The 13,700-nt window shown below is 45.8% G+C and overlaps 1 protein-coding gene across 2 annotated transcripts; it reads right to left on the reverse strand.

Annotated features, from left to right (window-relative positions):
- Positions 1 to 999: 999 nt before the first annotated feature.
- GRAP (GRB2 related adaptor protein) lies at positions 1,000 to 13,432 on the reverse strand. 2 transcript variants are annotated; one of them, XM_054994936.1, is made up of 5 exons: positions 13,191 to 13,432; positions 9,686 to 9,783; positions 5,497 to 5,619; positions 2,699 to 2,867; positions 1,000 to 1,810 (listed from the first exon to the last, which is right to left on the reverse strand). In XM_054994936.1, the coding sequence occupies exons 1-5, from the start codon at positions 13,266 to 13,268 to the stop codon at positions 1,631 to 1,633; spliced, it is 648 nt and encodes a 215-aa protein (XP_054850911.1). In that variant the 5' UTR covers positions 13,269 to 13,432; the 3' UTR covers positions 1,000 to 1,630. The 2 variants fall into 2 exon arrangements, with proteins under 2 accessions (XP_054850911.1, XP_054850910.1); XM_054994935.1 differs by having other exon boundaries at positions 1,000 to 1,816.
- Between the last annotated feature and the right edge of the window lie 268 nt (positions 13,433 to 13,700).

The following is a 13,700-nucleotide window of genomic DNA, read 5'->3' on the forward strand; positions in this document are numbered from 1 at the left end:
TTTAGATTGCCCTCCGCACCGCTCCAGCGGTGCGGAGGGCAATCTAAACTCCCCCGTCTGGAGATTAGGGGGCAGGGCCAGCAGCTATGTGATCATTTTTGCCAAGGGCGATTTAAACTTTTAAAAACTCTCCCCACTATTCCAGCTGCCCCAAAGTGATGTCATTGGTCCTAAGAATGTGTGCGCACTTTGCGCGCGCACATGTGGTACAAGGGGCACCACCTCCCACCAAAAGGTGCCCCCTGTGCTGGCAACCCACTGAGTTCCACCACCTCTTTTCCCAGAAACACCCCCCCCCTGCACCTCTCCAATCTAAAACTGTATGGGATTGCAACCAGAGGGCAGTGAGGAATGGAAATGGGCTAGAGCTGCGGACCAGGAGGTTATAATGGGCTGAAGTTTCCCCTCTGGCATTTCACAGCCCCTTCACACAGCTCCAGTGTGTAGCAAAGTCTTTGCCCTGCTGCTGGCTCTGTCTTTTTAAGCTACCCTTCCTGGCTACCATTGCATCTCCTGACATGTGTTCTTGTCAGATGTCTTGGGTAGAGAGACTCATACATTTAATACAATGTGATTATTTGTGTAGGGACACTGCCACCTCTTGTTCTCAGGGATGCATGACTATCATGAAAGTACCCTGCACTGTTCAGCGTTGTTTTGGGGGGGGGGGGTGGCAAGAAGCCATGAGGCACCTACCAAATGTACCCATACATATCTATTCCTTTCATCCTCCTGGCACAGAAAGTGGTTGACGTTTGTAGACCATAGAGAACCACACCTGATTTATGATGTCATTCTAGGACTTTCTTTGCCTAACTCCTCCCCTGTGCCCTTTCAGCTTCTGTCACTTCCTGAAAATGAGGTAAATGAATTTTCTTTCTTTCAGTTGTACCTGAACAAATGAGGTCTGACGCACACCACTTGTGCTGGACTAAATGTTGTTAGCCTTTAAGGTACCACTGGAATTCGGTTTTGTTTTGATACAATAGATACAACAGGGCTACTCTCTCTGGAATTTGCAAATCATGCTACTGTTTCCATGTTGTGTAAACACAAACAAATCTTGTGCAAAGCCCATTCTAGAACACAGATATAACACGCAACATAGGCGAGGAAAAAAGCATTAAGAATGTATTCTAAAGTACATACTTCCTCCTGATTGTGTAGTCATTTTTTCTTCCCTGGGAGCACTGAAAAGTGTAGGTTTGTGTAAGTGGCACTAGAGATCTCTAACAATACTCAGTGACTGCACTAAGCTACATTTCTCAAGATTCTTCAGTGGAAGAGTGATAAGTTCAACTGGTGTAATACCAGTTTAGGTTTGCAGTGTAGATATACTCCATCAACTTGGGCAACAGCTGAAGATCTTCTACCGTCATTTGTGAAGCTTCTGTGAATCTGTTTAAGCTCGTGCTGGAAAATAATATGGCAGAATTCTGGTAATGCTAGTATGGCCTTACACCACAACTCTCACATGACTGGAGCATCATGCGTGAAGTGTTCCCTTTGTCCCCCGCCTGGAGCAAGGTCTGAAGTCCTTCTGCTGATCTCTGGCAGCTCCTCCAGTCTCAGAATGATTCAGCTTGGCTGCTGAAAAGTGGTCATCCCATCAGAGCGCTAATAAGGTGGGTCACATGCGCAATGGGAAAACATAGTTCCGGGGAAAGAAGCCGCTTTTCACACCCACCTTCCCCTTCCACCAGTTGGAGTCGGAACAGTCCAGGATCTCAATGACATCCCCTCTGAGGAAGCCCAGCTGGGTTGGGTCTTGGGCCAGGAAGTTGAATTGCGCTTGAACAAACTTGAATTTCTTGGACTGCACAAAAAACAAAGAGGGAATATCAGAGAAGAAACAGCCTACTCTGGCTGGCGGCTTTTCTCTTCCAGAACGTTTCCACACAGAGGTTTCCCCAGGCATGGCATTTAGGAAGCTCACAAATGTAATGGAATCTTCCACATGACAATCTGAGCATGACTTGTGGACTCAAAGGAGGAACTCTTGAGTGAACATGGATGCCCAGCCTACAGCTAAGCTCCACCTGCAAAATGGCAAGGCTAAGCTCTGCATTTCCTCCACTCCCCCCTTTTGGCCCTTTAAAGGGCTTCCCCCACCCCCTTTTCCTAGCTCAACCAGGGAATATGGCTCAGCTGAGAAGGGAAAGGGCTGGGCTATGGGGCTCCTCTTACATCAGTGGAGGGGGGAAGGGGTGTTGTAGTGAGTGGCACAAGGATGGGGCATATGGATGCTGTTCCCACCTGCTCCCATCCTGCCTGCTGCATTTTTGCACCCCCTTCTCTGTGTGGAAGCATCCCCAGATGTGTGATTGACATGAAGTAGCTCACCAGAATCATGAATGGACTAAGAAGGTACCAAGGGGGGTGCAAACCGACATGAGGCTGAAGAACTTCAGGAGATGGTCGTGGGAGAGGTGTCACTTCTTTTGGTTTCCCTTTTTGCTTCTAGGTAAACAGCTTTTTGCAGCTTTTTGAGGCAATGCAAAAACCTGCAGGCTCTGTTCACCAGAGACCAAAGTAGGGAAAGTATCTATACCATGAGGTCTCAAGTTCAAGTTGCCTTCCATTCTCTGGGAAACTTTATCTGCCTCCAGCCAAAGTTAACCAGGTGGGAATGAGAGACAGCAGGAGAATAAGATCCACTTTGGAGAATGGGGCCCACCTCCCCTTCCCCCAGGCCTACCTCCTGTGATTCTTCTCGATCTCTGAGGAAGATTTGCTGCTTCTTGGCAATGCTGTTGGTCCTGTAGAAATCCACTAGTTCGTTGATGGAGTTGAACTTCTCTTCCCAGAGATAGTATTTACACTTCCTTTCCCGGAGCACCTTGAAGTGTAGGACTTGCTCTCCGTAGCTGTAAAAAGAAGAGGGGGCGAGGCCTTTGGTCAAATGGAAGAGCACTTAATTAGCCACAGAAGGCCTGAGTTCAAGAATTTCAAGAAACAGGTAAAGGGGGGTACTTCTCTCTGCCTGAGCCACAGCAGAGTATGCCTACGGTGCTGAAATGGATGGTCCAGAGGTCCCCAACGTGGGGCCTGTGATAGCCATGGTGCCCGCTGATGCCTTTTTGGGCACTTGTAAAGTGTTTTTAGAAAGGGTGTGAAGCCAGGTGGGGCTCCTGATTGGCCACTGGTGATCTCTCATTCATTGAGTAGATTAAAATCATGTTGTTTTGGTGACAGCTTCTGGTACAGTATTAGTTTTATTATCTTTCTCGTTCCTCTTTCCCACAGTGTATTTTAAAAAATTACTCCACTCCTCCCCGGCACTGTATGTGGTTTAGGGTTGCCAGTTCTCCTAAGCAACTGGCAGGGTTGGGAACACTCATCCCAAAGTGTTGTCATCATACTGGCTGCGGGAGTGACCTAAGGTTGCCAGCCTCCAGGTGGCGGCTGGAGATCTCCCGGAATTACAACTGGTCTCCAGGCCGTAGAGATCAGTTCCCTTGGAGAAAATGGCTACTTTAGAGGTTGACCATTATGGCATTATACCCTGCTGACATCTGTCCCTTCCCCAAACTCTGCCCTCTCCAGGCTCCAAAATCTCCAGGAATTTCCCACACAAACCTTGTGCTTTGTGTGGGGCCAGTTGGCCTGTTTGGGCCAAAATTGGTCCCATGCAAAATGCAGGAGCACTCATGTGGCCAGCATGATGTCACTACTGGAAGTGACATTCATGCACCCCCCTGAGAATGTGTGTGCCAAGGTTGCCTACTGGTGGCAAGCCATTGCCTGATGGCTTGAGAACTCCTGCCAATTGACAGTGATCGGCAGGCAAAGGGGCAAACTTGCAGGAATTTGCCTGCCACTGGCAGTCACCTGGATACCCTACTGTGGCTCCACTTCCCACAGCAGCCATTTTATGGTTGTGCCCATCTCCTGTGTCACAATTCCAACGGTGCCCAAAAACTTAAAAAGGTTGGAGACTCCTGGGATGATGAACCAATGATCCCTGAAAGGCAGTTTCATATGTTTGGTGCAGAGAACAAAATTAGGAAAGGCTGATAATCCAGTTGTCACTGGACAGAGAGCAGCTTTAGACTAGGAGCCAAGCTACAAGTGACGCCTGACACAGGTTGGACACTTGTCAGCTTCCCTCAAGTTTTGATGGGAAATGTAAGCGTCCTGGTTTTACAGCATGGCTCTCCATTACAGCTGCAAGACCAGGATGCCTACATTTCCCATCAAAACTTGAGGGAAGCTGACAAGTGTCCAACCTGTGTCAGGCGTCACTTGTAGCTTAGCTCTCAGTGTCATGGAATAAACAGGACATGCAGGCAGAGAGCACGTTCTGTCCATCCACAACACGGCCTTGCCTGACTTACAGCTGATCTCCACATTTCGTGCTGCTGGAGAATATTCAGTCCCCCTTTAGTCAATTTTGTTTGCTTTTATTTTGATTGATTCACAGTCCTGCTTTCCTGCTGATTGCATTTATGTAGTCTTGGACCTTGTCCCTGCATGGCCTTGTGGTCCTTTAATGATTTGCAGGGGGACCAGCCTCTTCTGCTGTTAGAGAAAGTGACGAGAGAGAAAAGGTGAGAGCCCTTCCCTGTGCCTCTGCTTGAGTCACTGTTCAGATGGTCAAACGAGACATTACAGGAGTGACATTTGTAATATTCTTCTTGTTTAAAAAAGAGAAGCAGTTCTCATAAGTCCTACCTTTGCGGCTCATTGACCCTGCTGTTTACAGCCCATCCCCCCTTCATAAACTCGGCTATAAACGCCTGCCTACTGAGAATCCACTATGTACATGTGACAAAGTAGGCTCGAGTCCATGACAGCTTAGGCCAAAATAAAAATGTGTTTGTCTTTAGGGCTGAAGAAGCCTCCTGTTTGTTTTTGTCGCAGGAGGCTAAAGCAGCTTCCTTCTCTCAAGTGACCTTTTAAATACTTGCTATTAATTTCTAATTGCAGTGCAAATGTGGTGCGAGTTTCCCAGCATGAAGTCAAGGAGAATATCAGTGAGAAGATAGCTAGGTCAGGTCAGAAACAGAGCAAACCTTTACAGAGCTATTAGTCTGAGCCCACTGAAATCAGGACTGCGCTGAAACCCTCTTTTGCTTGGCACATACCACTTTTTCTAAGGTGGGGGGGGGTTGAAAAATGGGGATCATGCAGACACTAAATCCTCCATTTACAGTCTGAAGTAGTGTAGCAAAGGAGCTGTGTCACTGGGTATTTTTGGTAGGGTAAACCTCTAGTATATTTAATGCAATTTTGAGATTATTTGTAGTATGTAGAGAGTGCCCCCTGGTGTTCTCATGCACCAATCGCTGCTGCTCTTTTCAGTCTATGCTAGACAGCATCCTTGGGGTTTACATCCTTCCAATTTATTTGTGCCTTTCTGTATATTAGCGTTGCATGTTTGGCACACTTGTCTCAAAAGGTAGTTTGTGATTTTCACAAGGTTGCCATTCCTGTAGTCCCCGACCAAGCAATATTCACTCCCTGCACCAAGGCTGGAAAAAGGTGCAGGCTTACTTCACAGAAATGGAGAAGTCTCCGGGGCTGCTTTCACTCTCCCGGATCAGAAAGGCTCCTCGGAAATTCTTTTTCAAGAGGATTTTTTCGGCCACTTGTCTGTAAATCCGGCCTGAATACCACCTGGAGGGAGACAGCGTGGAGAGTAGGAAGACGGTGTTAGTTGCTAACTGGAAGAGGAGAAATAAATCAAGTCTGTCAACCCTGATCCTTGGCCTGAAAGTACAGATGGAGAGGCAGGAATCATCAGGCAACACTTTCTGTGGTATGGGAATAAGTGGTTCAGTGGTAGAGAATCTGCATTGCAGGCTGAAGGTTCCAGGTTCAATCCCTGGCATTTCCAGTGAAAAGGACCAGCCAGTAGGTGACCTCTGCTTGAGAGGTCTGCTGCCTGTCTGAGTAGACAAGACTGACCTTGATGGGCCAAGGATTCGGTACAGAGCCAGTTTGATGTCTCCAGTCTCTAGGAATTTCTCAACCCAGAGGCAGGACTCTAATCTGGAGAACGGGTTTGATTCCCCACTCTTTCACCCCAAGACAGCTGGGTGACCTTGGGTCAGTCACAGCTCTCTCAGAGCTCTCTCAGCCCCACCCACCTCAAAGGGTGATTGTCATCAGGATAATAAAAACCTGCTTTGCACACCGCTCTGAGTGTGGCATTAAGTTGTCCCGAAGGGCAGTATATAAATCAAATTATTGTTGTTGTTGTTATAGTTATAGTTATAGTTATAGTTATAGTTATAGTTATAGTTATAGTTATAGTTATAGTTATTGTTATAACAAGGCAGCTTCATGTGTTCAAATAAAATAACTGCAGATCGAGCATAATGTTCAAAGTTCAAGAAAAGAGGTCAGTGAAAAGGTGGCACCTATTCAAAAGAAGATAGAGGGATAGTGTGATGTAGTGGTTAATCGTGTCGGGCTAGGATCTGGGAAAATCAAGGTTCAAATCCCCTCTCTAGGTAACCAAAAGGATGAGAAAAACAAATGAAAATGAACAAAATACAGAAGTTAATACAGAAAGTGAACCAATGATATAAAATTTTGAAATAGAATATAAAGCAATAAAATCATAAAGTTAAAACAATCGTTATATGTGTAACACCTAAATAGGGCACCTCTCCCTTGGATAGAACAAATAATGAACAGCGCAGTAACAATATATACAAGGATGTTATACAGATCACTTCTGAATGACCTAATTCATTTAGGGTTTTCCCTTCATTTTTTTCGTGTTCTTCGGATTTCCACTCTGCTATGGAAGCTCACTGGGTGACTTTGCACCAGTCACTCTCTCTCCCCCTAACCTACCTCACAGGATGGTTGTGAGGATAAAATGGAGGAAGTGAGAAAAATGTAAGCTACTTTAGGTTTCCATTAGGAAGAACGGTGAGGTATAAATTAAGTAAATAAAGAAATGTATTTTTTATTTTTATGGTTTGCTGCACTCTTAATGGACACTTCCTTGCTTTAAAAAAAAATCTTGTTTATTTTCTTATCATAATCTGTGATTTTAAATTATAAGTAATGAGAATAGTTTCTCTTTTTATGGCCATGATGTCATGTTCTCTCATAGAAAAGCCCTTAAATTAGCCACACCAAGGAGAAAGAAAAATCTCTGTCTGGGCTTTTAATGATTATGGTAGGTTTGACTCCTAAGATTTGGTCATTTGGAAATGGAGACAGATAGCTAGGAAAAAGCTTGTAAGCTTTAAGTTGGGGAAAGGTTTTAAAGTACCTTAAAGAAAGACTAGTTTTAGTGAGCTGGTGACATCGGTTAAAAAGGGTTTTGATTCTGTCTGTGTGGAACAATAAGGCTGGAAATAGTTGAGATCTCACTGAGGTCTGGTAACTTGACACCTAAATGAGTACATTCTCTATCCATGGATAGAACAGGAAACCTGTGGAGACTTTGTAACCAATCTTAAACAGAAGAAAAGAAGAGAGCCAGTGTGGTTTATTGGTTTGATGGTCAGACTAGGCTCTGGGAGACCGCAGTTCAATTCCTCCCACTGCCACGAAGGACTCCAGAAGACTTTTTTACAGCCTAACTTACCTCATAGAGTTGAGGGATGAGAGAACCACTTATGCCACCCTGAGTGAGGAAGGGTGGGATAAAACTGTACTAGAGGTTGGCAGCTTGATGCTTAAGTTAGGAAATACAAAATCCCACCTGAGAGAAACTATTAAAGAAAACAGTCTTCTTTTTAAATCTGTCGGGGTTGCTTCTCACATTGACCTTGGTGCACCAGAGGAAACAGGATGTGACTGCTGAGCTGTAAAGTGATGCAAAGCAGTAAATAGAGAAACAAGAAATAATGTACACAGGGGTAGCTCTGGATTGAGCGGGGGCGGGGGGGGGGAGGCTGACTAGCTCCTCCTGTAAAAGATCTGATTCTCCTCTATGCTGATCTCTTCAGAGACACAAATGCCAGGCCAATCAACACTACCTTCCCTTTCCTGCTACCTCCAGGCCTCAAAATTTTGATTAAAGAATCCCTGCTCTTCTCCAACCAGGAATGCTAGGGTTGCTAACCTCAAGATGGTGGGTAGAGATCTCCCAGAATTACAACTGATCCCTAGGTGACAGAGAACAGTTTCCCTGCCTGCCTTGGAAGGTGGACTCTATGGCATTATACCCAGGTGAGGTCCCTCACTCTCCGCAAGGTCCATCAGAAAATCTCCAGGAGCTGGCAACCCTATGCTTAGGAGGTTACACAAAATCCCCTTTTCATCTGAGGAAGGAGCACTTCCCACTCCCTGGCCCTGCTGAGGCTGATAAGCTGACTCAAGAGTTTTGCTATGAACCTTCCTTCAAGTTCCTCCCTCACTGGGACGCGGGAAGTGTTCCCCGCGGCACAGCCAGTGTGACATCAAAATGGTCTCTAGAGGTCTAGAGCCATATCTCACATTCTGGTGGGAGTCTTTGGTGTGGAGATGGGCCCTCAACTGATCTCGAGACTACAGAGATCAGTTGCCTTGGAGGAAACGGCTGCTTTGATATGGCATTCTACCCTGGTGAAGTCTCTTTCTCAACCCTGCCCTCCCCAGGCTCCACCCCCCCACACACCAAATTTCTAGGAATTTCTCAACCCAGAGGTGGCTGCCCTAGCCCTCTTCTGGCCTTTGACAGATGTCAGTGGCCACTTCAATCCCATAATACAAAAGCAAGCAAAATGCTAGACCTCTGCCAGGCTGTGAGCCTCAGTGTGTGGTCACCGTTGCAGACTTCCGACACCCACTCTGAAATTACCACCTTTCATATTCAAGAAGGGTAAAATGTTTTGCTTCCAGCAGAGTCAAATGTTCCTTGAACGCAAGGCAGAAACGTAACATGCCACTGTCTCCATACTGGACCCTGCTCCAGTGCTTTCCATCCCATCCACAGAAATGTAGAGGGTGAAGCTGTCCCTCTCACAGAGAAAAAGCAAAGGAAAGGAACTACACCTGAGGATTAACTTGTGGGTCAACTGGTTGTTAAAAGCAAGGCTGATAAAGACAGGTAGCAGGGTTCTTCAGAAGATTTTGAAGGTTAAAAGAACCCACAGAAACAAGATACTCCGGCAGGGCTTTGAGTGAAACAAGCAGTCCACAACTCCTTATGTAGTGGAGGGGGGGGGCTTCATACAGCAACCAGCACACCCCTGAGTACCTCCAGATTTCCAGTCCAGGCACTTTCTCCTGTCTCTTCCTCCTCTCTTTTACACCAGGCCTCTGTTTCCCAGGTACAGCTTCCCAGGACCAATGGTACCTGGCAATCTGCTAGGTCATGCCCGTCTGCCTGGCAGCTCCCTTAACGCTTCATTGGAAGGTTACAAGAGGTGGTAATCCTGCAACTACTTGCAGCTATGGCATGTAGGTGCCAACATGCTGGGAACCAGAATACGAGTCATGTGACAACACCATCCCTACTCCTCCTCAGATGTTCTCCCACATCTGCACAATATTAGTCCTCCATGGAACAGGAGCGGACTTTGCTACCTGTACCAAGATGGAGTTTGCCGAGCCTGGTTTTTCCTCACTGAGCTCTGGGACTTTTCGTCACTTCATGGCATGTAATGACTGAGCAGGGGAAGGTCTTTCCCAGCTTGAAGATGTTATGATTCCGCTGGTAGCCTGTGAGAAGCGCAGGAAGGGTCAAGCTGGAACAGATTCCCTTGGCCCTATCAATGTACTAGGACCTACTTACGGGTGAGATTTCATTTTAATGTAGTTTTTGGGGACGAATCCTTCGACACCGCAGAGCTCGGCTTTGTACCAGTTCTGGTCATCTTCCATATTCAGGATCTGCAGGGGAAAAGACCAGGTGTTCTGAGAAGATCGTGATTAGAGCAGAATTGGGTGATGATACGCTTGAAGGTGAACATACACAAAGTTGTCTTCTACCGAGTCAGACTTTTGGTCAGTCAAGATCTGTACTGTCTACTCTGACTGGCCACAGCTTTCTGTAGGGTCACAAGTGGCAGTCTTTCTCGACCCCTATGACCTGCTCCTTTTGTTAAAGTTGCCAGGAATAAAATCCTGGACCTTTTGCCTGCAGATCGGGTGTTCCACCAAATCGCTACCTGCCCACTAAGTTGTCTGCCCATGCATTTAGCGCACTATTTTTTATAAGCATGTTAAGAACTTCGTAGCGAATGTGTTCAGCAGCCATGATCACTTGTGAGTGAAGACTTTGATTGGCTTGTCCTACCTTCAGTATTCACCACCCAAATCAAGCACCATTTATTTATATCTATTTATATTTAGGCTATTGCTATGCCACCTTTTTCAAGAGTCTCGCTCAAGGCGATTTACAATAAAAACAACGAAACCATATAAAAACAAGCCATTAAAAACAAGCCATGGAATAAGAACAACATAAAAACTATCCATAAATCAGAAGCAATCTATTTTAAAAGGTAGTTAAGATAAAACCCCTAATTAAGAAAATAATTAAGATACCTTCCCAGTCAAGATTGAATGAAATGCTTAAATAATGTTCTTTGTGTTTGTAAAAACTCTGATGGGGCAGCATGACAATGTGCACGCACAAACTGCTGCACTTTTAGAGAGACTCACATGAAAAAACAGACCTTAGAAATATTTATATATGTTTATATGACAGTTTTTCTTCATTTAAACAGGGTAGAGGGGTCGCAGGTGCATGGCAGTCTGTGTTGAAAGTAAGCTGCGAAAACAGATCTGTGGAATTTAGGGGGAGAAAAGTCTTTCCCAGAACCTGCCATTTGAGATCATTTACCTTGTGATGACAGGGACCTCTTCTGGAATTTTCTGCAGGCAAAGCAGGGGCTCTCCCATTGAGCATCCCTGCTTTGCATAGGGAAGCTCTCTGATTCAGGCAACACTGAAACAAACAAAATGTAAGAGGAAACATTCTCAACTCACCCCAAAAGCAGGGGTGGGTGATGGACGTGGTGCGATGACGTCAGAAATCGCACCATGAAGGTGCCCTTGTTCCGTGAGTGTTGCGCAATGTTAGGATGTGTGGAAATGACTGTGGTGTTATGGTTAGAGTGTCAGACTAGGGTCTGGGAAATTGATTTGAATCTCCGCTCTGCCATGGAAACTCAGTGGGTGACCTTAGGCCAGTCACACACTCTCAGCCTGACCTGCCTCACAGGGTTGTTGTGAGGATAAATTGGAGAAAAGAACAATATAATCTGCTCTGGGTCCCTGTTGGGGGGAAAAAGCAGACTGTAAATGAGGTAAACAAATAATGCCTGCTCAAGAATTAGGAATTCCATAAGCTTATAAAGAATTTTATTCCCCAAGTCTCTTGTGTGAAGGAGAACGGGGTGGGGAGGATCACGTTGGAGTCCTTACAGCTAACCAAAATTGCAAACTAATGAAATGATACTGGGGTGGCTCCTGAGAAAGTTAAACAACCAGCAGTTGCTTCTGGTTTGCCATTACACTCCCATGGCTAAACGACTTATGGCTGGCTCAGTTCTGACCGCCCTTTGAGACACAAACTGCCTCTGTGCACATACAAAGGAATCCCCTCCCATGTTGTCAACTGGCCAGAAAAAAACCCTCTGCGTGGCGTATTCTTTCCCCTTTAGCTTGAGATGCAGCGAGCCACCAGGGAAGCATTTTCATGCCTTAGAGAGAAGAATTACCTTGTTCTAAAGTTTGTCTATTATGACCGGGTAAAGGCGCAGCAACGGGGGTGGGTGAAGAAGATGGCAACCCTACAACCTTTTCTCCAGACAGTCTTAGCCTGTGGTTGATCATTTGACCAGTTACTAAATAATAAGATAATAGAGGATAGTGTTACCCATGACTGACTCGAGAGAATTTCAAAAGGTTCAGAACAAACAGTGGCTTTTTGGCTGTCTGGTTTCTCAACCAGAGAACATGGCCTTTGTGAAGAAGAGGGTGGAGATGTGCCATTTGCTTGTACAGCAGAACCCCCCCCCCCCCACTGCACCTCCTTGTGAAGCTCAGTAGCAAAAACAGGATCTGAGATTTCTCCAGGGACACTTGGGGGACCCCCCCCCGCCCCGTGAGAGAACTCCCTGGAGGCCAGCAGAAGAGGGTGGGTGGACAGAAACGCAGAACAAGCAGAAAGCGAAAGGGGACTTCTGATGATGGAGAACGAAGCATTTATTGATTTGTAAGATACAGGCCCCACCTTTCTCAGGACAGCTTGCGAACAAGCAAAACTGGAATATTATTATTGAAAACAAAAAAAGGATAAACGATTTAAACTACAAAATCCACTAGAAAAACAATAAAGAGCAGCAAAATACATTCGGGCCTACCTGAGGGTTTTAAAAATGTCATCAATACAGCATGCTCCCCCCCCCCCCAATAAAACAGCATCAATCAAGTAAATGCCAAAGAATCCCAAGACGAAAACTTAGCACAAAAACAGCTTCCCTTGGGGGAGAGATGATGTGGCACCCCCTTCCCAAAGTCGCTACAGAAGAGAATCATCTTAACTGATCTCTGGAAGGCTAATAAAGCTTTCCTAATCCCATATGGCAAGCATACAAGTTCAAATATTTATGTGTAGTTCCACCTTATGCTTGAGTTCTGTGAACCCAGATTCTTTGAGGGGGAGTGGGAGCAAATTTTCTTCTCTCCTAATAATACTGTCAATTCCTTATTTATAATGTACATCAGTTATACTCTACTTTTCTCTTACAACATTCTCTCCTCCTCTGTTTTACCCTCACAACAACCTTGTGAGGTAGGTGAGGCTGAGTATGTGTGACTGGCCCAAGGTTGTTCAGCAAACTTCCATAGCAGAGAGGAAATCTGAGCCCAAGTCTTCCAGATCAAATGGGTTGTTGTGGGGTTAAAATGGAGGAGGGGAGAATTTTGGAAGTTATTTTGGGTCCCCTTTGGGGAGAAAAGTGGGGTATAAATGAAGGAAATAAAAATATTGATAGCCATCAATGAACTTATCCTCCGTAAATGCGTCTCATCCACTTTTGAAGCTATCTAAGCTAGTGGCCAAGAAAACGTCGTGATGCGACGTCCCCCCATGGGTCAGTAATGACTCAGTGCTTGCCCAGGGGGACTACCTTTACCTAAGCAAGTGGCCATCCCCATACCCTGTGGCAGTCAATAATATTATGCCCACCTGCGGCATAATTGATATCGATGACAACCTTTCACTTTTCTTGGTCAGGAGTTATTTTTAAAGCACGGAGTCCTGGATATGGGTTGGTTGGTGCAAATACCTTCAGTGTGTCTCCCTTCTTAAAGGCCAGCTCGTCCTTCTCCGCCAAGTGGAAATTGTACAAAGCCACTGCCTCCATCTCCAAGATTGTCCTCTCCGTATCCCACAAAAGTCTTGCAAGAGGCACGTCTCCCTCCCTGCTGGTGTGAGGATGCTGGAAACACAGGCAGGTGCTGTTGGGAAAAGCCGGGGTCCAGTGAGAAACGTCTTTTCAGAAGGGTCGAACCCAACTTTCCTCTCTGTCTCTCTTTCTCTGCAGCTCAGTAATACCTCAGGTTTTGCTTCCTGTCTCTTGGGCCCGCAGATGGTTAAATATGAAGAAAAAAAATCCATGTGTGAAAATGACACAGGAAATTATTTGAATATGGTTGTGTGTGGGTGTGTGTCTGGAACAGGGAGAGAAAGAGCAGGAAATGACACCTGCAGATAGTGACCCCATGGCTTTAGGCCTCAGAGAGCTTTTTGGCCCTTCTTTTAGGTCACCTGGGCACGGAAGGTGCTGGTTGCTAAC

The sequence above is a fragment of the Eublepharis macularius genome, chromosome 12, assembly GCF_028583425.1.
Source record: "Eublepharis macularius isolate TG4126 chromosome 12, MPM_Emac_v1.0, whole genome shotgun sequence".
In the NCBI taxonomy this organism is placed as follows: Eukaryota; Metazoa; Chordata; class Lepidosauria; order Squamata; family Eublepharidae; genus Eublepharis; species Eublepharis macularius.

Excerpts from the sequence above, each read along its gene's own strand:
- GRAP (XM_054994935.1), bottom strand. The coding sequence starts at position 13,268 with ATGGAGGCAGTGGCTTTGTACAATTTCCACTTGGCGGAGAAGGACGAG. Across the intron at positions 9,784-13,190 it reads AGAAGGGAGACACACTGAAG|ATCCTGAATATGGAAGATGA; the intron begins GTATTTGCACCA and ends TTTCCCCTGCAG. Across the intron at positions 2,868-5,496 it reads GACTTCTCCATTTCTGTGAA|CTACGGAGAGCAAGTCCTAC; the intron begins GTAAGCCTGCAC and ends TTCTTTTTACAG.